General features: G+C 38.1%; 1 protein-coding gene across 1 annotated transcript in view; it reads right to left on the bottom strand.

Annotated features, from left to right (window-relative positions):
* Positions 1-22818, bottom strand: part of col11a1b (collagen, type XI, alpha 1b) — an 80965-nt gene that overhangs the window by 37582 nt on the left and 20565 nt on the right. The window contains exons 6-31 of the mRNA XM_080907599.1: positions 18880-18960; positions 18387-18485; positions 16277-16579; positions 15092-15157; positions 14227-14268; positions 13804-13866; positions 11405-11479; positions 10946-11029; positions 8853-8909; positions 8346-8399; positions 8209-8262; positions 7784-7837; positions 7624-7677; positions 6851-6904; positions 6700-6744; positions 5909-5962; positions 5774-5818; positions 4735-4788; positions 3728-3772; positions 3484-3537; positions 3344-3388; positions 2662-2715; positions 2525-2569; positions 1559-1612; positions 1352-1459; positions 371-424 (exon numbers count right to left, since the gene is read on the bottom strand). Coding sequence (XP_080763725.1) covers positions 371-424; positions 1352-1459; positions 1559-1612; positions 2525-2569; positions 2662-2715; positions 3344-3388; positions 3484-3537; positions 3728-3772; positions 4735-4788; positions 5774-5818; positions 5909-5962; positions 6700-6744; positions 6851-6904; positions 7624-7677; positions 7784-7837; positions 8209-8262; positions 8346-8399; positions 8853-8909; positions 10946-11029; positions 11405-11479; positions 13804-13866; positions 14227-14268; positions 15092-15157; positions 16277-16579; positions 18387-18485; positions 18880-18960 — 1797 coding nt within the window. The remainder of the gene's footprint in view (positions 1-370; positions 425-1351; positions 1460-1558; positions 1613-2524; positions 2570-2661; positions 2716-3343; positions 3389-3483; positions 3538-3727; positions 3773-4734; positions 4789-5773; positions 5819-5908; positions 5963-6699; positions 6745-6850; positions 6905-7623; positions 7678-7783; positions 7838-8208; positions 8263-8345; positions 8400-8852; positions 8910-10945; positions 11030-11404; positions 11480-13803; positions 13867-14226; positions 14269-15091; positions 15158-16276; positions 16580-18386; positions 18486-18879; positions 18961-22818) is intronic.

The raw sequence follows: 22818 nt of genomic DNA, 5'->3' as shown, positions 1-22818 counted from the left end.
AGAGGCCTGGAGAGTGTACAGTAGGTGTCTGCTTGGATTTGTGTTTATGAATGTGTGAGTCATCAGGTTTTTGAAAGGCACGTGGTAAGAGGTTTAGATATGGGTCAGTGCTGATCAGCCAACAAAATGTTGTGAAGTCATAGAGAAAATCAATATAGATTTCTGTACATTCATATATGTAAACACATGGAGTCTGTGCACAGATACACACATACAAACAGCTTGATACTGAAGCTGAATAGTGAGTAAACACAGTGACAGTCATGCTGTGTTGTCAACCATCTACACTGCCCTTGACCAAGACACTGAACACCAAAAGCTGGAAATTATCTTCAGTATTGGATAAAAAGGGAAAATCTATGTCACACACCTTTGGCCCTTGTCTTCCAGGGTAACCAGGCAATCCAGGAACTCCAAGTTTTCCCTAAAAAAAAGAAGAAAAAACAACATAAAGGGAATCAATTGACATTTACAAACACTGGCAGTCAGACCTGTAAACTTCATTGAAATTCACAGAAGCATTGTAAAATATAAAATTTTATTTCTGGCATGTGAAGGTTTTCAATCCCACATTTATGAAACTGACATGATCCATGCAGAGGCTTTTCTGCTAATTGTGAATTCACTTTGGTCCAATCTGGTCATCTCGGATGGCGTATGGTCATTAAGATTTACACAGAATCTGATGCAACTATCCCACATGCTTTTAAAAAAAATGTTTAACCTGATTTTTGTTTCTAAGAAAAATGAGAGCCACATATGAGGATATTTGTTTCAAATTTCAATATAACAGTAGCAGTATAATGTCCTCGTAAGTGGATATCAGGCCCTTGAGTATTTTGGTCTAAATAACAGAAAATGTGATGTCCACATATGTGGACGCCAGGTCCTAGGAGGTAAAGATAACTTTTTAATATTTACAGATAAGCTCTTGATCAAGTTTATTACTGTATTTTTCATTAGAATATGGCTAGTATGAAAGAGTGCCCACCTACTTTAGGATACACAACTGTGATGTAAATCTTGTTATAGTTATAGTGTTATTTACTTGTTATGTCAATAAGAGTGTGTTAGACTAAAGTATGACGTAAGAAAGATGACAGCTCCATGAAGAAAGTTCATGGATAGGACTGTTCTAGTGCTGAAGACAGGTGGCTGCAAAGTAATAAAGTCTGAAGACTGGATAATAAAGTATTTATGTAATATGTGTTATAATGAAAAGTTATAAAATTGCACTCGCACAACTTTATCTTACACAGTTATAGATGAACTTCAACTTCAGCACAACAAAAAACATTAAACAGGAATCTGAGATTTTATATTTTAGTTCCTGTAGGTATTGGCTCCTTACCTTCTCTCCAGCTGACCCCATAGGGCCAGACTCCCCAGTCGGTCCTGACTTTCCCTTAGGACCCTCAGGGCCATCCTCTCCTCTGAGCCCTAGTACGCCATTTTCACCCTAAAGACAGCCAAAACAAAAGTAAAAAATGTTTTTTAATTGTCCTGTCAGACTCTGTAACTGCAAACCTCAGCTGTCATTTTGGAGATGATGGTTTACCTTGTCACCTTTGAGCCCCATGTCACCTTTAAATCCTGGAAATCCATCTTCTCCCTAAAGACAAAAGACGCCAAGCACTCATGTTTAAAACTAAGAGTTTAAGATACAAAATTGATCAAATATAATATATCATATGACAGCTAAGCTATGTTAGCTATAAGTAGCTAAGATATGTATAGTGGAAAAAAAACCCACTTAGCTGTATTGTTATTTAAGTGACAAAATCACAGTGACAGTTTACCACAAAAGGCTTTGTGTATGAAAGTTACATGTTGAAGAGTGTCAGGACTCTATAAGAAAGATTTATAGTGACATCTAGTGGTCGTTTAAATGAAGCATTGACACAGGGAGTTTTGAAGTTATTTTGCTGACACCTGGTGGTTCAACTTGAGAAAGCAGTTTTCAATATTTTGTCGTTTTTATTCTTTGCTTCCGCTACTGATGTCAGTATTCAGAGATATCACGATGCATGAAACCACTAAACCAAATACTAATAAATCACAACTAAGTCAAATCGTAACTTTGCATGGGTAAGAAGAGCTAAGCCACTGGATTTTATTAAGGCAGAAGCATGAAAGTAGATGATTTTCTAAGAACATGCTATGAATTTTAAAGTGATGGGAAAATGGGATTTAATAATCTGACAAAAGACCCTAAAACTTACACAGAGCGAGCAATGGGATAAGTTCAACCAATGCAATCTCAGGAAAGAATGGAAACAGATCCATCTGCACTGAGACCGCTCTACAAAGCAGCCTCATTCTAGTTTAATGTTCCACACTCCATTACAGCTCAGTGGCACGAGGGTTTAACTGCCAGTGTGATGGGCCTTTAAGAGTTTTTCCACTTGCTGGATTCGAAGAAAGCCTCATTTGGGAAGAAATTACTACTCTGATGGGTCCATTTTCAAAAGAATGACATCTGTCAACAAGGGTGGGTAAAAAAAGAGGCTGGAGCAGTGTTTACCTTTTCTCCTTTGTCACCTTTAAGGCCTCTAATTCCCTCAGCGCCCTGAAAAAAGTGAAAAAAAAAAGAAGTTTAGGGAAAACTTTAGGGAAACTTTTCATGGCAGAGTGGTATTGTATGTCTGCAATGGCACATACTTTCACACCGCGAGGCCCAGGGTAGCCGATAGATCCCATAGGACCTGGATGACCCTAACGATTTAAAGAAATAAAACAGGAAAAAATGAGAAAATTCTGTAACTCTGTAGATATTTAGGTTAATAAATAAAAGCTAACAATGCTAATTTGACAGGATAGGAAAGAAAAGACATTTCACAAGTTAAACTGCAAATTGCATATAATAGCACAATTTCAATATTAACACTGATAATACCGTATTATTAACATATTACACTATTATTAATACTTATAAAGAATAGTAATACTGTATCTTTTATTCAGTCTTTTATTCAGTTTTTATCATGCTATCTAAAATGAGAGTATTTAGTGTTTAAAAATCCATGAAATAATACTGTAAAACCTCTTTACTCACTCAATAAAAACTCTGAGTATGTTAATGCCAGCTTACTGTGGTTTGTAACACAGAACAAAGTGACTAATCACAAGCCACTATGTGTGGGTCTGGTATTTTCAGAGGCAATTTACGTGATAGCATCTGAATTGCCTGCCTACATTTAACCTTGAGGCAGACTAAACTGCATCTGACAAGACTGCCAGACCTCCCTTCCTTTGTTGTGCTACTTTTGATACATTTTAGGAACAGCTGTAATGAGACACTTCTCTGTAACACTAAATTAGCACCAACTTGCATCATACTTACAGCTGCTCCTTTCTCGCCTGGAGGACCCTCTTTTCCTGGGTGACCCTACGGAAGGATGTTTAGAGATTTTCAACAGTTGGTCTTTAGGATTTTGTCAAGATGACAGAAAAAATGAAAAAGTAATCAGATGTGTTACTCACAGGAGGGCCATCGGCACCAGCTAGGCCATGCAGACCTTGCTTCCCTTGAGGTCCCTACAAAGAGAAAGGAAACAGATAGAAAGAGAAGCAGATAGAGGGGGAGATACAGACACACAGATAGCTACTTTTAGAGAGGCGAGTAAGGCCTATAGCTCAGCAGTATGTCTGCAAAATCACTTAAGAGGTCCTGACTGAAACATTTGCAGTTGTGGGGGAGGACTAAGAGGGAACTGGCTTTACTTACTTTTTCACCAGGAGGCCCGATTGGACCTTGAGGACCAATGAGACCCTGAAAGGTAATGCAGATCATATTTAAGAAGGCTTAAATGATGTGGGAAAAGAAGTGATTCATTTTGAATAAAAACAAACACCTGATATGTCCATTTGGGGAAACATATACCCTATTTTATGGTGTGCTATGCGTCACTTGCTTGATTTTAAAGTCACACTTCTTGGAGACTTCTTGACAATTCAACCAGCAAAGAATAAAATGTTAATAGCAGTTTTTCTTAGAAGCAAGCTGTGTTATTTTTCAAGGGGCCAATGCTTTCACTGGAAGGCATCAGTTTGACTTTAGCCAGGTATTAACTAAAAAGAAAGAGTTATTTATTCAACCTGTATACCATCAGGACAGGTTCCTACTAATACTTTCCAAGAGAATGACGTCATCCTGTTCAGGCTGCAAGTGTCAGCAGGACTGAAAATCTTACTTGGCAATGGCCATTTAGCCCTGGATAAAATACCGAGAGCACTGTTTTGTATTAAATATGACTCAATAATGGAATATTTTTCACCAACTGGACATTGTAATTAGGTTAAGTTCTGTCAAATGAGTACAACATGTCCAATCTTAACTGGACACAAGAGATGCTCTTTTTTGTGGAAATAACAAAACAGTGTTATTGGAAATCTTTCACTCTTCCTCAGTGTGAGTTTTCTGTCAGAATTACAGCAGCTAAAGAAATGAACGTCATAGAGGGAGAAGCGAGAGGAAGGAAAAGAAAAAAACACATCTATGGACTTTTGATTGAAAAAGCAGAGGTGCAACTGATCATTTGAGGTCATCGGGTTCCCTGCTGCACAGTGGATATGGCAGAGAGAGGATAGAGCATTAAAAGGAAGGGAGCAAAAGGAGGATGAGAGAGAGAAAAGGAGACAGTTGGAGAAGCAGTCAGAGAGACTGACTGATCAGTAAAGTTTTAAATAAAGAGACAGATACAGAAAACAAGAAAGCAAAGAAAAAAAACTTACATTTGGACCAGGCATACCCTGTTGCCCAGGAGGCCCTGCCTCTCCTTGTGGACCCTGCATTTACGAAAGAAAACAAAAATGAAGTTGCAAATATCTCCAGTGATCGCAATGAATGCATTTTTTTCCCAACTGTATGCTTTGTTACGCACGACTATCAATGGAAGAATAACTAGTCCAGGGGAAATTGGATACTTCATACTGAAAACAGTCAAACAACAATCTGATTCACTCAAAGTACGAAATGGAGAAAGTGATGAGGTATAAAACTAATCGGAATGGTGATGAGTTGTTTGGCATTTCTGTTGGGATTCAGTATGTCACAACACAAATACATAAAAAACAAAAGAAGAGACCCATGTGAAATCTACTCCAGCTGTTACAACAAACAAAATAAAGAGGCTCTATTCACAGTGTTCCAGGTTCCCTGACAGTGCATTTAAATAGATTCACCCACTGTTCTTATGTTCCTCCGGTAAAAGGTGCTCTAAAAACCCCCATATGGTGGAGAATTTTGTGTGTGCCATAATTGTTTAGAAACCCTCCTGGAAGTCCTATCGTAGTGGTAATTTTAGGTTTCTTGTTTTTTGGAATGTTGAGCTCAACACCAACTTTAAGACGTTAATGAGAAACACACTGAATGCCTATTGTTCTATACTCCTCTTCAGCTGGTTGTTTCTTTGCCTTGCTGACTCAGTGACCACAGACAGTATGTGGGCTTGTTTCACTGTCTTGACCATTGATCTGCAAACCTCACTCACACATCCCACTGAGACCCTACAGGAAGATAAATCCATGATGGGACCATTGACATACAGACTTTTCCATTTAAACCCTTGAGTGCGCAGAAAGTACGGCAGAAACTCTGAGGAGCATGATTTAACTATTATCTGATGACTAAAAGGGCCTGATTCCTGTTAGAGTAAACAGGGGTTAAAAGCCAATGACATGTTATACAGCAGAAAAAGAAAAAAAACCTCAAACTGCTTAGTTGGTTCTGTACATATTCATTGATCTTTAATATGAAGAAAACATTTCTTACCATATTTCCTTTAGGACCAGGTTGCCCATCAAGACCAGGAAGACCCTAAAGAGATCAGTTTTTGATGTTGTTTAAGAAGAAATAGGACACGATAAACAGTTTGGAGATTAAGTGATGAGGATTTACTATACTTACACGCTGTCCTGCGGGGCCAGAAGACCCTCTGGGGCCAAGCAAACCTCTAGGACCCTGTATTTTAAGACAAATATAAACTGAAGAAAACTGTATAAACTAATGCATAAACACAAAGTTCTTATACTGATTGTTTATTTGTTTGCTTTTGCATTTCCAGTGTATCTGTGCAGATTAAATGCCTAAATTATGGCATCAATGTTCTATGACTTCCCACACATGTGAAATGCTGACCTCATGTGGTCATCTATGAAAACTACTGCACAGAATACGCATGAGAGCAATTTCTCATGTCAAAAGCCTAAAATTATACACTTAGAATGAGCGCACTTAGTCTTTCATCTATTGACAGTGGATGATGAAATTCTGCACAACTGGCCCTTTAAAAAGATTGTGCTATTTTTGGGTATACCAGGGAGCAAACTATTTCTATTGCAACTCTATGCTCCATTTGAAGAGCACTGGGCAGAATATGTCAGTTTCTGGAAAGTAATGACTGAAAAACACATTCATGGTTCTATTTTCTGATCTGTTATGTAAAGCCTTTCTGCCATGGCAAGGTCGAGAATACAATGGTAATGGTCCTTCCCAGAGAGGAACGTCATTATAGCTGGAGTAAAGAGAGGATTGCAGAGCTATAGGTTTATATCAGTTAAACAAGAAAAGAAAAGAAGAAAGTTGATGAATGAGACCTGTGTTAGTATGAAAATTGAGCACATGGTTATATTTTCAGCAAATTCTGATGTTTGACATGGTGGTTTAATCTTGTTTTGACAGCTAATAAATGCACTTACCATCTCTCCGGCCACACCTCTCTGTCCAACCTGGCCATCTTCACCCTTTTGTCAGAAAAGAAAATAGTAGATTATTAACAGATGTTATGTAATTTTGAAGAAAAATGTCAACATGACTAGCTAGATTTTGAATAAAGTGCTAGAGTCTTACTCTTGGGCCATCTTCTCCTGGGGGTCCTGGAGGACCTGTCGAGCCCTGGTCTCCCTGGGGAAAACAATCACAGAAGAGAGATATCAAAAAACATTAGGATGTTAGGGTCAAGAAAGAATCTCTGTAACTAAGAAAAAAAAAAGAAACAATCCTTTAATTAAAAAGGCATAACACGAGCCAAAAATTGAGAAAACACAGAAAATGCTGTTAAAAAAAAAAAAATCAGCAACAAAGCTGCCTTTAATCTACAGTAAGCACGGTTACCACAACTGGCATGGACCTATATGGTTTGCACTATTTATATACTGTTAAGGGATTGGCCTTGTAATTACTTAGTATAGGATAAGACATGAAACCCTGTCTAGAAATACCTCTCTGTGATCTTTGTCCTTTCTTTCTGGGCTCTCCATATAGCCCATGTTACACAAACACTAAAATCAGCAGTCTTCATCTACCACCAGGACCGGTTAAACTCAGCCCAAGTGGTTTTTGAGTTAACCCCATCTTTCATAACTGGGTCAAACGCCCTAATGAGTTCCACTGGTTCAGAAGTTATGTCTGTCAGCACTGGGGTGCACATGACTTGGATGGAGTGGCCGTTAAATGACAAATCAGCACCGATGCGTCGTTCAAGGGCAATAAGTGTTTGGGCCTAAAGATGACTTTGGGACTCTGGGATTTTTATTTTTGGAGTCAGATATAAGTCTTCTGTGATGTCTGTCCTCTGACTTTATGCATTTAACAAGAGACAGATTTGCTCCTTTGATACTTACTCTATGTCCCTTCTCTCCGGGAAGACCAGGGAGACCATCAAAACCTCGATCGCCCTGAAAAGGCACGGCAAGAATTGGTAAGGCGTATCAATCAGTATGACAGGTATCACTTTGAAGACACAGCGAAGCCCAAACAATGCTTCAAACGTAGCCAGTTTACCTTGCCTCCCGCTTCTCCTGGCATTCCTCGTGCACCGTCAGCTCCATTTCGACCCTGGAGAACATGCAGATATCACGTAAAGTTCTACAGAAATCTTATTCGAAAAATATTCAGTTACTGCAGATATTTGCTGAAAATAAACAAAGTGATGATGCTTTAAATTTTTTAACTACTTCATGCTTAAATAAACACAACTTTTAGTTTAAACAGACAATTATTGGGTGCAGCTGAATTATTTGAAATGGAGCCATGCCTGAAACGAAACAGACTTTTCTCTCTGGAAACTGTATGTGCTGTTCATATTTTATTAAATATGAGGAATTTAAACATATTCTTCTATTATAATGCAACATTGTTCTGGAGAAGATTAACCATTAAAAACTTGACAGTATAGAGACCTAAGACCTTAGGGAAAGTACTCTTACCCTTTTTCCTGATTTTCCTGGTGGACCAGTTGGGCCTTGTAGACCTCTGGGTCCCTATGGAAAAGATATATAAATATTTCAATCAAGCAATAACAAAATTAAAGAAAAGATAATATAACAAAGCATTTTCATCCTACCTGTGGCCCAGTATCACCACTGTCACCTTTAAGTCCAGGAGCACCAGGTCCACCCTATTTAGAATGAAAAATAAAAAATACAGATACAAAAACACACACCAAGATTGTTTTAGTGAATGAACACATCTTCAGTGATGTCAGACATTTTGTCATTTCATTATTTCACTGGGAAATCAGTATAATCCCGGTTGGAATGGAAACTAATGTGGATGTAAACACACAAAATGTAACATCTGGATGACAGCACTGGTCGTTTCCAAGACACAACCAAGACATAAAAAAAAAATCACAAGCAAGTCATTTGCAATTATTTAAAATGGATAAAGATCGATGAAATTAAATCAAAACTGGTGGTAGTGTGTGGGTATGAGTGAGTCGATACATTATCGGCGAGTGTGGAAGGAAGCAATAAAGGATTTAAGGAGAATGGTAGACAATAAGAAGTTCAAATTATTGACTGTATTTCTCAAGCTTAAAATGTGCAAATGTGTGTTAAACAGCACTTACCACAGGCCCAGATCTTCCTGCCATGCCCACTGGCCCTGGAGGACCTCTCATTGTCAGCTGTGGATCAGACAGAAGCAACCTATAAACAGCTTGTCACCAACTGCAGAGGCACTCTTGCATCCACATTTGTCTATTTATCTATCTAGAAGAGCTTGAAGTGCTTTGTTTCAAATATTTATATTGAATCGGCTTTGCATGCAAAAAAAAATACCTGTACTAAAGCGTGAATTTATCTTGGCACCATAACAGTTCTGCAACTATTAAAGAAAACGCTAATAAGAACTCTTTCTTTTAGCCTCTGTCGGACATGGAACCTTACAGAGTGCAAACTTTACTTTGTTCTTGTTCACGGTTTGCCACTCGGCTCATGGTTGACCACAGCATTGTACTGCCAAAAATGATGTCTGGAGTTTATTTGCAGTGTGACTACTGAATGAAATAAATTGCTAATTTAAAGAATGCTAGCTATACTAGTATGCTACACCAAGACTGAATCATGAAATTTGTTAACTTATGTGTATTTTCAGGAAAACAACTAAATACAGAAGCACTGAAGAGCACTTCACCTTTAACCTTCTCAAGGCAGACGTTGCCGATTTGCAACAGTTAACTCATTCACTGCCATTGACGTCTATAGCCGTCAATTGCAGTGAATGAGTCAATGGGTTTAACTCATTCACTGCCAATGGCTGGCAGTGAATGAGTTAAAAACGAACAACCTGATTACCCCACATACATATTTTATGAGGTTTTTTTTTTACTCAGAAGTACCACTGCAGGACTTGGTTGTGCATTAGCAACAAAAAACTTAATTTGAGCCTGAGAGGGTTAAGAATCGGCCCTGAATAATTAAAATTTGTGAAAATAATTCATGCTCAGAACATTCTGGGCCTTTTTGTTTATTTCCTCCATCAGACCAAATCTTTGGCATAATAGACAAATATAGAAAGGTGACAAGTGCTTTCTAGACATTACTAAACTCCAGTGTTGGTAGCCCTCCAACTCCACAGAATGTGTTAATATATAGTATTTGTGCAATACTTAATGAACTCCATGTGTTCAACCTGTTTTTCAACAGTGTTATGGTTGTCTGGATCCCTGAGTGGGTGTGAACATCTGTGCTGGATTTATATACTACCAAACATGACACAGGTCCATATCTTGGAGTTCAGGATTTATGAATAATGATTCCTTCTGGTATTTTTTACTATAATTTCTGTTATTTAATGGTCATTTTCATGGTCTACATGACGTTACTGTATCAGTTCTATGTAACCTACTTCTGTCATCCTTGAAAACGTACCGTTTGCCACAACAGTCAGTGCCCTTCCAGTTGACCCATACATACACCTATAAGCTACTTCGTTCACAATATCAACCAATCAAGGTGTGATTGGAGTGCAGACTTTCACATTTAACAAAATTATTGGACTAACTGTTTAGCTATTACAGCCATTTTTATACATAGTGCCCTATTTTCAGATGCTCAAAAATAACTAAACATAATAAAATTATTATAAATACAAGGATTGTTTTTAATTGTTGAATGAAAATCCTTCATTCAAGTCCAAACTCTAGAATCAGTGAAGCAAGTCAGTAAAGTCTAGACGGCACGGAGATCACTAAATACTTCACCCTTGAGATACTCTGCAACTCTGCTAGGTCTTCACTGCAGCTGCTCCTTGTTTATGGGTCTTTCTGCCTCCAATTCTCTTTTTAGTAACAACGAATGATGCTCTATTGTGCTGAGATCAGGTGACTGACTTAGTAAATGAAAAATATTTCATTTCTTTGCTTAGAGAAACTCTTGGACTGCTTTTGCAGGATACGTTGGGTCATATGTGGTGTGCAGAGGCTTTAGCCCTGTACATTTCAGTATTCATCTTACTACTTCTATCAGCAGTGACATCATCAAAAATCACTACTAGCCAAGAAGCAGTGGCAGCCGCGGCAAAGTTTGCTATAACTTTGTCTCCATCATGTTGGCTAGATGGTGCAGTATGTCACAGATCATAAGCTTTTCCTTTCCTTCTAAATATTTTTTTCAAGTTAATTTTAGTAACTCTGGGCTCATATTTACCAATGATACTCACCCTAGCCTGAGACAGAATGGCTTGAGCCTGAGCTTCCTGGGCTGTAATCACAGGTCCTTTGTGTGCTTCACCACCTGCGCGGAACTGTTAGCCACAAAAGGAAGAAAGCAACATGATTAAAAACAAACTGACTTATGTTGTTTTTACAGTGTGACACGTCCAATGGTCATCCCCGGTGAGTGTGTTCAAATCTGCACTGTGTTCTGGTAAAGCGTCTTACACACACCACAGTCAAATATCTGTCACCTAGCCTTTATGGCCTCAGTCACTGGTTCTACTCCATTGCACTGGCTGACATTTACAAGGTAGGTGATTTGTAACCCAAAGAAAATAAGGCTGCAATCCTTTGGCCTACTGTTGATGCAATGAGGTAAACTTACTAAATGTAGCAAGTTCACAGGCTAGTGCCTGAGATGAAAGGAGTGCAATATGACCAGCTCTGAAAGCAGGAAGACTTACTGGAAGCATCAGAATCGTCCCTGGAGGCCCAGGAACACCATCTGAACCAGGAATACCAGGACGCCCAGGAGAGCCCTGGAGAACCACACGAGAGAGGAGAAATCAACAATCAAGCTAAAGTAACAGAATACCAATTAACTGCAAAACTGTAATTCAAAAGATTTTAATATACAGGAGTCCAGTTAACTAACACCCCCCAAATTATTGAATTCAAATCAGCCAGTGCTTCAGTTAACTTGTAAGCAAGCATGTAACATTGTTATGAATAATTAATATGTGGTTAAGATAAGATATGCAGTACTTTACTTATCCCAAAGTTAATCCCATATCCTGAAGGGGCTGCAGCAAAGTCCAAATAATAATAATAAGAGAAAACTCCTAATAAATAACATCTGCAATAATTACAAGGCAGAAACTAAAGAAATCTCTGTTCACAGTAAACCCCTGTTTATCTCCAACAATCACTTCAAAGCCAAAGTCTTCTTTCTGTATTGTTGTTCTTTATTCTGAAAACAAAAATTGACTAATCCTACTAAGATTAATTCAACCACAACTAAAGTATTTATTTATTATTATCACTGACTTTACCAAGACTAAATATCCACAGTCGTGGCCTTGAGAGGAATAAGGCTCATTAAATTAGAGGGATTTAAAATTTCTTCATTGAATGAAAAATGGAGAGTGTTTTGCTAATTTTAAAGTTCACCCCAAGAGAGAAAGAATATTTGTGGCCAACGGGTAGAATCTGAGGAAATACATAATTTGAAAGGGATAGATTCTTTTAATGCCATTGGCCAAACTGACATTGTTAATTTAAGACTGAGTTTGGTCAGCCTTTAGCTCCATCTCTTTCATATCCACATACTGTCTGCTTCAGCTTAGGCACCAACATGCACACTTCAGCTTTGCATTGTAATACTCCTACCTTGCTATATTCAGATGCCACCGACAAGCATGGAAAGTTATGGTGTAAGCTTGCAAAATCACTACTATTGTCACTACAAATTTGATTAAGATTTGTCAGCATCTGTGCCAAATTTTTCTGTATTGTAAACACAATATGTAAAAAAAAATATATCGGCATAAAAGATAACAGTATGAACAGAAGTGTCAATTTTTTACATATTTTTGATGAAAGAAAAACAAAACAAAGAAATAATCTAAAATAAGATCAAGCCTAAATAGTATCTCCTGCTTCTCAGGAAACCAGCATCGACTTTGCAGTCTAGTCATGCACGACAATCTCAGACTACTTAAATTGATGCCATGTGTTCCCCGTGCTCTGATCTGCATTTTCTCAGTTCCTGTGAATATGCTTCATCCATTACCATTATTGTAAGCATAGTGGCCTCTAGTGTTAATGAAAGTCCTATATGGCTGGGAAAATGTTTCAGTGGAAATTAGGGAGGTGGATCATGAAAAAAATGAGCAGATCAAACGCTGAGTGCAGGCAGATCCTACGCAACGGAAAACCACCAGACTTAAGAAACAAGTCACTTTTAATGCCCCTGTCAATCTTAAGCAAGACCGTTTCTCATGGGGTTGTTAAGGGAGGGGGACAGGACTTCTGGACTAACAAAATATTTTTGATCACTGTTAGTCAATGGAACAAAAGGCCTTTTTGTACTGGCCATACTGACGGAGGCGTGTTGGTGTATTTTTATGTTGACAATTATATGGTTAATCTCTAGTGAGAGAGTAGATGTGCTAAAAGGCAGATGAAAGGGGGGCTGCAGAGCATTCATCACATTTGGAAAAATGCAAGCTGAGCTCCAGCTTTCTGGAGGGGACAGACACTTATTATGTTGCAGCCAATCAATCAAATAAATGAGCCACATGGCTGAGAAAAGAAATGTTTGGGGATAATTTATGCTTCTACATATTTTACAGCCAATTCCTTGCATTTCTCACCAATCCTTAAGCATACCAGGCCTACTTCTCAGAACCTTTCTTTGTTGCTATATTGACAGTTTATGGGCATCTCATTTCCCTGCACCACTCCTCACTAATCCCTCCTACTGCCACAGTAGCAAGCTGTGTCCAATGGTATTATTCATTCCATGGCACTGAAACTATGCTCCACAGCTTTCCAGTAGAGAAGAACAGAGAAGGATAACAAACACAGGGACATTTTTTATTGTACTGAACCCAATTATCCCGCATGAAGAATTAATGGCTATCTAGAGCTTAGATTACCATATTTTCACAATGTAACATAAATAAAGTAATAAATTTAAATATTTTTATAACAACGTCTCTGTAAATAACTAGTCAAAGGTGCAGATATGTTATCTTTAATTTAACAACAAGTGTATTTTAAGGTTTTATAACAAGGAGAAAACAAAAGCTTTTCAAATACATCTTTAATTAGTTGTACAATTATTGCAACCTTCACTCACCCTCTGACCAGGGTCTCCTGGTGGACCTGGGGAACCTTGCAATCCTGGGTTACCAGTAACACCCTGAAACCAGACGTGGATACACTTAGCATTTTATCCAAGCTACTGCTAACCAGCATTCCCACCACAGTCAGTCTATCCAACGCTTTATATGTATAAGCCAACAAAGACAGAAGCAAAGACACTGGTTTGAAAGACATAAGCCTCAAAATGAAACAGCCTCATACCCCCTTCCTCCCCTTGCATTTCACAGACACAGACATACACACATTCATGCACAAGTACACATTCTGACAGTCTCTCCCAGCTCAAGCTTCACTGGCGATCAGGACTGACGCTCTTTCCATAAAGACATTTTTTCCTTCTTTAGCTGTTCTCCATCTGTGGAAGCCAGACAGGAGTGTGGGAGAACGTGATACTCACTGCTGGGCCAGGGGCTCCTGGGGGTCCTTCTACAAGCATCCCCTGAAAAAGGAAAAAGTGGATGCAGTAGCATTATAGGGCATCCTGTAAGTTGTTGCCCACAGGCAATGGAGAGTGAGGCAAAAAATAGGAGACATGCTTGTTTGATGTTGAGGATCTTACTCATAGCTAAATGACCAGTGCTCTAGTTATCTGATACTTCTAAATGTGTGTGTGTGGTCAAAATACTTGAATGGGAGCCTGTGGTGGTACAAACAGTATGGGAAGAGAGATGTTAACTACTGCTGCTATTTTGGACACTGTTTAGCCTGTTTAAACTGTATAGGTTGAGGGACTTCTTTATGTGACTGTGGTTGTATATACAGCCTATATGTAAATCTCTCCAGAAGGCAAGCTACCCATGGCTGCCACTGCCCTAAGTAAAATCAAACAGCTAAAGTTACTTTGCACTGAAGTAAATTAAGGCACAGACAAGAGTAAATCAAGTCTGAAAGATGTTTGTGATCTGATGAAATTCCTCTAAAACAATTAAAAAAATATGCAAAATAATTTGATTGTGACATATAAATCACTGCGTGCAAGTAACATAGTGAATAGATATGAAAGTAGGCTGAGAATAATTATGAAAATGTGCTACTTGTCTGAAAAATATGTTGGTTAGAATAACAAAGAAAATATAGTGTACCAGACACAGACCAGTGTAGAGTATTAGAGTATTAGGATCTCTACAATTAAATTATTCTTAGCAATATGTTTGTTTCTTAAATATTTTACTCAGTTAGTATGTACCTATTTATTTAACTTGAACCTTTAATGGAAAGGTTTATTCTCAATAAGAGAAAGATGAGAAAGACTTTTCACTTACGGGCTCTATGACAGCAGGTTCGCCCTTCTCTCCTTTTTCTCCCAGGTACCTTTGACCTCCATGCACCTAAAGACATAGGACATACCAGGTGAATTTCTTTACAAAATAGAAACAAAAGCTTGACTTTTTGTTTCTAAAGACAGACCATCAGTGGTTTAAAGAACAAAAATGCAAATTGTGATATCAATGAACAGCAGATGTCTTGCCTGAAGCCTCCTATACTTAAAATAGTGACAAAATTGCCCATAAAAAGTAAAACTTTACCAAAATGATGACTAGTGTCCTGCATATTTTTTCAAGGCAAAAAAAGGTGTTTTTTTCTACTGGAAAAAAAATATCAAATGTCATTTTGCAAAAAGCTATAATTTAGGATATGGTCTGACTACTACTTATTAGTTATCCCAAAAGCCAGGAACTGCCCAAAAAGACCCTACTGAGCATGAATGTAGAGGTCGTTAACTGACACTATCCATACAATGACTTAACATGAGAAGAATTCACAAAGAAACAACCACAGTGTTTCCAAAACCCACAAGATTGTACAGTTCAACCTAAAGAGGAAACCAGTACTTAATGAGAAAGTCATAGAGAAAGGCTGAGACTGTGCAGTGGAAAGCAAAAACTGAGCAGTTAAGACTGAACCTAAGGAGACAGATCCCAAGCCAAGATCCAGACAGAGCCTGTGTCACTTCCTGATACTGAGAATCCTGAGGCAAAGTACAGGGCTGGAAACAAGTAACAATAGACACTAGGTCAGCAATTTCTGTCTGGCTTTATAGTTTGATCTAGACGGATTTAATGAAGAAAAGACATATTTGTAGATTTTGACTGACTACACAGTATGATCTAAAATCAAAATTGGTGTGACAACTAGTGTAAAGCATCTTTGGTAAACATTCAAGGTCACTGAGTTCAAGAGGTCATAGAAGGTCAACATCTGCTTATGTGTAAAAGACAAGGTGTGTGTTTGTGCTCTACTTGTGTATTTAAGTTTTGTCCCTGAGTAGGCAGAACGATCCAAGCTAACATTAGAAACAACAAACACAAAGGGCACCGAGAATACTCCATCAAACAAATGCTATCAACATGTTCTCCATCCTTCCACATTCCTGAACACCACCTCTACCCCCTCCATGCCCGACCCCCATCCCTCTCAGCATGACTCCTAAGCAGTCCAGCACTTACACTGCTCTCTTTGATATCTGTTTCAGCTGGAGCACCAGGGCCAACATGTTCCTCATGTGGTACAGATGTAGGCTTGGCGTTGTAGTCGAATTCATCATAGCTTTCATAATTATATTGCTTCTCTGTAAACTCTTTGTCGCCATATGCATTCAGGTCGTATTCCTTAAACTCATACACGTCAGTCCCTGGATCCACCTTCTCCTGGGTGTCCACTGGGACAGCAGTTTCCACACCAGTAGTGGGATCTACCCCGACCTGTTCCACACCAGTGATGTAATCATCCACTATTTCCTCTACGTACGCCTGGGATCATTCAAGGCAATGCAAACAGAAGGAACAACAAGGTTTGGTTAGTGAAATGAAACCATGGGACCAATGACAATTATTCATGTGTTTTACAAAGTCAAAACAGTAATAAGCACTCTGTTTGAGCAAAAGTACTATATGGCAACTAATTTTCTAGTTAGTTCTACACACATGTCTAATTTGGTACAGCTAAATGTACAAATCCACATGTGTATTGTTAGTAAGCAATGTTACTAAGATTAACATCTGTAATCACATCAATATACCAATATTTTACATTATATATCATCAATATAGCAATTATTTATTCCTTGCAAAACAGCTGGAGTAATTTCAAACTGATATATTTTTTTTAAAAACCAATCACATAGGCACAATATGATTCAAACTAAAAGCTGAAACAACAAAACAACAAAACAAAAAAGGGGGTAATTTAGACAACAAAAACAATAATTTAATCCAATTAATAATAATAATGCAAATGCGTATATACAAATATTTTGAAGAACTTTGATCCGATGAAGAATAACTCAGGACTAAAACAGTAAAAAGTAATGTAAGCGCAGAAACTGAAGCACTGCACTGATGTCAGTCACAGTCAAACACAATGGGAAAATATCCAAGCATCTCATAAGCACAGGAGTTTCCACCAATACGCTTTTGTACTTTAGCATTGTCTGTCGACTACACCGCTGTCCTCAGTATTTAGGCATGCATTCCTACAAAAAAATTTTTTTCCCTCGGATACTCCACCATCCCATCATTTTAAATTAACCTGAGTCCTGAGCTAATTGAAGCTGCATTGTCTATCTTAAGGTACACACAAAGCAATCAGCGATCATTTGGCTGCCAGAGAACAGTATCATATTGTTTTGGTTGAACCCCCAAATGTTCCTCATTATCTTGTGTTTTGTGTGATGGTTTAGCACAAATTAAAACAGGATCTGCCAAATTCAGACTATGGAAGAAATATCGGGGATGTGCCTGTGTAGTGATTTTCCATTGGTTACAGTTCATTAAATGACAAACTTTTCCTGCTTTTGTCTTTATTCAAACTCTGTTTGATGGAGGCTGTTTCTCATGGAAATCAAGTAGTGGAGTAGGCTGTTTGATGTTAATGATGCCGTGTTGGATTGTGACCTCCAAAGATGATCATAAAAATCTGTCTTGTTGCCAGTGATGCCTTACGGTTTTACTAGCATTTCATTTTAAACCCATTTACCAGGAATTGAAACAAAACTGGAATCCAGATGTTAAATTTCAAATCAATGACACACAGATAATTTTCTACATTCAGAGGAAGTTTATCCTGCAGGGCTTATTTTAACAAACACTTTCATGGTTATGAAATTGATCTAATTTAATAAAACCAAAATTTAAGGTAACACTAAATTTAATATCCTAATGAGATTATCAACCAACCACTAATTATGTACAGTCACAAACAAGTTTACGTAGAAATCTGTGATAGTTCCCAGAAGTTTCTAATAGCTCTTCACCACAATCTATGGTAATCTTTCCAAGGTTCCTCGTTAAAACCTGCTGATTGCTCTTAAAAGCAAAAAGTACAGCACAATAAACATTTTGCATAACTAGCATCATATTGTGTGGAATGACCATATTTGACATGTGTGTATCCAGAAATAACTTTCACTGTGCCTGTACCTCCTGATGGTGATCAAACATGGTTATAGAATTAAAGTAATTTTATAAGATATAGACCTCAGGACATTTTCCCATAGCTTAGTTATCAAACATTTTTAAAATCTCAGGGTTTTAAAAATAAGCAGTTTTAAAAAGTTACCTCGCCTTGTCCTGCAGTATCAGTGGGATTCTCAGGTTGACTTCCATCCACTACGGTGTAGTCATACTCACCTGTATAATAGTCTCCACCCACATTTGTCTGAAATTGGAGCAAGAACAACACAGGGAAGGTTTGTAACGGGTAAAATACAGTAATTATCACCAATCTTGGTGATGTAGATGTCTTCATCTGCCTCTAGCACACCCTTTCTCAAACAAAGAAACACAAAGAGAGCTAATTTTATAATTATGATTGTAATAGACATGTGAAAATTATTGCTACAGAATTAAGTATATCCAGAATATGTATCATAATGAGCAATAAAAGCAACTAACAATTGCTCCAATAAAAGAAATGTAGCCAAGAAATACAACCAACAGAGACAGAGAGGGCAAAAATGAGACGATGAAAAACTAAAAATAAGGGAAAAAAGGAAACCATACATATATGTCGTTCTTGGTGACACCCATAATAACTGCTTGTCAAGTTTTACCTGAGTTTTGGCTGCTTCAGTAGGGGAAGGGTCAGTGGTTATCTCTCCCTCACTGTAGTCATAGACATCATAGTTAGGGTACTGTTAAAAAAAAAAAAAAAAAAAAGGAAAAAGAAGAGGCATCCACAATCAATTAGTTGGTGCGATCATGTAAATAAAGCAGCACGATGTCTTCATTTACAGACAATGTACTTCATTTACATGGCAAGTAAGCGTTCATGCTTCTCAAAACTGGTTAAAATCCAAACTTAAACCACACAAAACATTAAATATATAGCTTCTTGCTATTTTAAAAATAGCAATGGCTGGTTGATGTTAGGGGAGATTTTACATCCATATGAGGAAATGAAATCCTTTAGCACATGGATGAATGGAACATTCCTTTATCCTTCCCCTTCCTCTGAGAGACCCTCCTGAACATAAGCAAGCAAACAACAATTAAAATTCCTGTTTGCTGCTGACAGGAGGTTAATAGGTTAATGCAATGCCAGTGAAAATGTATCTGCTTCTGCCGCTTAATTTGAATGCCAACAATTGCTGGCGGCTTTCATTAGTGGCTCTTTAAAAGACAAAACTCAAGCTGTACAGAATCACCGCAAGACGGTAAATTATGGGGAGCATACAGGATAGAGCAGCAGGGGATAAAACCATTGTTCCTCTATTTTAAAACCTGACTCCTATAAAAAGAAAAACACTCACACACCCACTGGGGTATTGGAATAGTCATCGTGAAAACAATGCATTTATCTGAACAATGTGTGCTCATCAACTTCAGATGGTGATAATGGTGATGTGTGCATTATGTTGCTGTTTATATACATTTTAAACATTAATTCAACCTGCCCTGACCTGAACCTGAGGAAATATCATAATATACACTCTGCAAGACTGAGTCAAATTTATCTTATTCTCCTTAAGATGAGGTAGAGGAGCAGATGAGCGCCACTCTTAAAGCTTGTCATTAAATATCAAGCTGCAGCCTGGAGAAAATTGCCTTAGCTTAGGAGAAACACTCAAGGAACAAGGAAACATTTTTATCTTGGCTGACTTAAGACAAATCAATAAATCATATGGTCTAAATTATCTTTAAAATGTATTATGCTCATCATCTTTTGGCTTTAACTTCATATTTACAGTAAAAAGAGCAGACTTCTATCTACTTCTAGCTTCTTCTCATCTAACCCTAGACCAAAGAAAGCAGATGTGTATTATATGTTTAAATACTTAAAATCACCATTTAATGGGCATTTATTGTGATACTGCCCATAACCAACAAAGTGTTATGCAAATGAGTCACTGTAGTCCTTTAAAAGAAAAAAAAAGAAAACTTTTAGTTGTCCTAACACTGTCAAAACAGAGGCAAAGTAGATTAAGTTACCAGACCAGCCCCTAATGCTACACTCTATGCGCAGGAATAAATATTAGTCCCTGGACAACTGCTAAGCTCATAAAAACAATAAAAGAGCCACGGCCTGCTGCAAGGCTGGCCTGGCGTCCGTTCAGCGGCCCAGAGAGGGAGAGGTCACAGAAGAGAGAAGTTCTGGCCAGACTGACTGAAATGGCAGAGAGGGAGAGGGAGAGAGAGCGAGAGAGAGAGAGAGAGAGAGAGAGAGAGAGAGGGGGGGGGGGGGGGTTAGATGGAAATAGGGAGGGAGAGAAAGAGAGGGAGAGATAGAGAATGAAGAAATAATTTATAAAGATTTATGGTGTTGAAGTGCTTGGCTGAGCTGAAGGCCTTCACCACAGGCATGGATGAAAGACGTAAATACTAAGGGGTGCTTATAAAAAAGAGCACTCCCCCCAGCTTCCTTCTCCATCACTCCGCTTGCTCTTTTAACCAAGCTGGTAACATGTGGTTCATGACCACTTGCTTCAGGACAAAATCATTTCACCTAACAAAGGTAAATGTAACAGTTTGGGCTAAAAGATCACAAAAATATCCTTTTCAACAGTGATTTGTCATTTTCAGGAAATGTTTTTCAGTTGTGCATGAGTACATAACTTTTTTTAAAATACTGATCTGGAATGAAGGAAGAACATTCTTGTTATAAGTGTACAGAAACCAACAATGAATAAACCAGATTTACAAGGTTTTTAAAGCCAAAACATTCCCTGCAGTCTATTTGAATTGACAAGCTCCTTGTGTTGCTGCCGAGAACTAACCTGATGATGAAGCAACATTTTCCAAGACCCATACCCACTCTACAGCCAATATTTCTGAATAGAGAACCAGCTCCTGATTTTTTTTTCTTAAAAACCAAGAATCTAAAGTCGACTTTTCCAGGTACTGGAAGTCTAGCTGGGGAAGGGATAGCTTAAATTTCCCTGGGAGTTTGGGCAGAGCCTGCAGAACTCGTTAGTGATATAAATCACGGGGCCACTCCAAAGTGGGCTCAGACTTTGTGGCAGAGAAAAAAGAAAGGTTTCCAGTGTGAGCTCATCAGTTATTTAGTGAAATACTGAAGGAAAATGTCAGCCGGCAGAACAGCTTGAACTAGCAAAATAACAAAAAAATGAAGATGGAAAAAAAAGAAGTCCTGACACTAGTGATGGGTCGTTCGCGAACGAAATGGCTCTTAGAGCCGGCTCTTTGACGTGAACGACGCGAGCCGGCTCCTTATCGCGAGCCGTCACGTGGGTTTTTTTTTTTTTTTTCTTTTTCTCAGCCTCTCTCTCGCACTTTTTTCCCGCTTCACTCTGCACGCGAGCCTTGTGCTTTACGCTGGGCAGAGGGGGGGAGGGGCGGTAGTTACACTCAGTAGCACAGGAACAGAGACAGAGAGAGAGAAAGAGAGGCAGGGACAACAACATAAGAAAGGTATAGTAATCATCCACAACTATTTTCGGTTGCAGATGATAAAGGATTCAGAAAGTTTATTCATGCAGGTCCATATGACAGAGAATGTGCATCTTCTGTTTGTTTTCATATTATAATTTATATTTAATTGTGTTGTGGTTTGCAGTGTTTTGTGTTCTTTTCACTTTAAATTTGTAAAAGGAAAAAGCTGAAAATTTAAATAGTTAAAACTTGAAATGTGAATAGTTGATTTTTGTATTATATGATTTATTTATTACATTTTATGTGGAGTGAATAAATAAAAGTATATTTACGGTGGCCCCTAGAGACAAAGCACATACAAACTTCAAATCACGTACGAACTCTGAAGCATGTACAAACTCCAAAACACGTAAAAACACGTACAAACTCCAAAACACGTACAAACTCCGAAGCACGTAAAAACTCAGAAGCATATAAAAACTCAGAAGCACATAAAAACTCAAAACACGTACAAAAGACAACAGAAGTGCTCCAGGATGCTGGGCGCAGTGTTGAGCCTTTGTTATCTTGTGGCTACACAAGCCAGCAAGTACCAACGACCGGATTTGGTGTGTGGTAATAACAGGTAAATGAACTTTTTTTTAAATTATTTGAATATATATGAGTGCCTGTGTATAAATACACAAACAATACACACATGCTTTCAATTGTGTAATTTAAGTGATCTAGTAGCTCTGCTTTGGAAGTTCAGTTCATGCTAGAAATGTGTTTTGGAGTTTGTACGTGTTTTGTCTCTAGGGGCCACCGCATATATTTATATATAAACATATATAAATAAAACCACTTTTTTTTTACGTTAGTAATTCCTTTTGTGCATAATTTTATATTATTGTTAATAATAAATTAATTAAAGCAACAAAACAACCTGAAGAGCCGGTTCGGAGCCGAAAGAGCCGGCTCTTTCTAGTGAGCCGAACCGAAAGAGCCGGATCTCTAAAAAGAGCCGGAAATCCCATCACTACCTGACACAAAGCACTGTATTTCAATTAAGAAATATGGCTAAAGAAACAACAAGTGGTATTTGGGAGCCAGTGGTAATAAAACTTGCATTTCAAACTAAACCATGTATTTTGATATGTCAGCATGTTTCCACTAGTAAA

This window comes from Rhamphochromis sp. 'chilingali' (genome assembly GCF_963969265.1).
Source record: "Rhamphochromis sp. 'chilingali' genome assembly, chromosome: 16".
Taxonomy (NCBI): domain Eukaryota; kingdom Metazoa; phylum Chordata; class Actinopteri; order Cichliformes; family Cichlidae; genus Rhamphochromis; species Rhamphochromis sp. 'chilingali'.
Note: the sequence above shows the minus strand (reverse complement) of the source record. Positions and strands in the feature narration are given on the sequence as shown.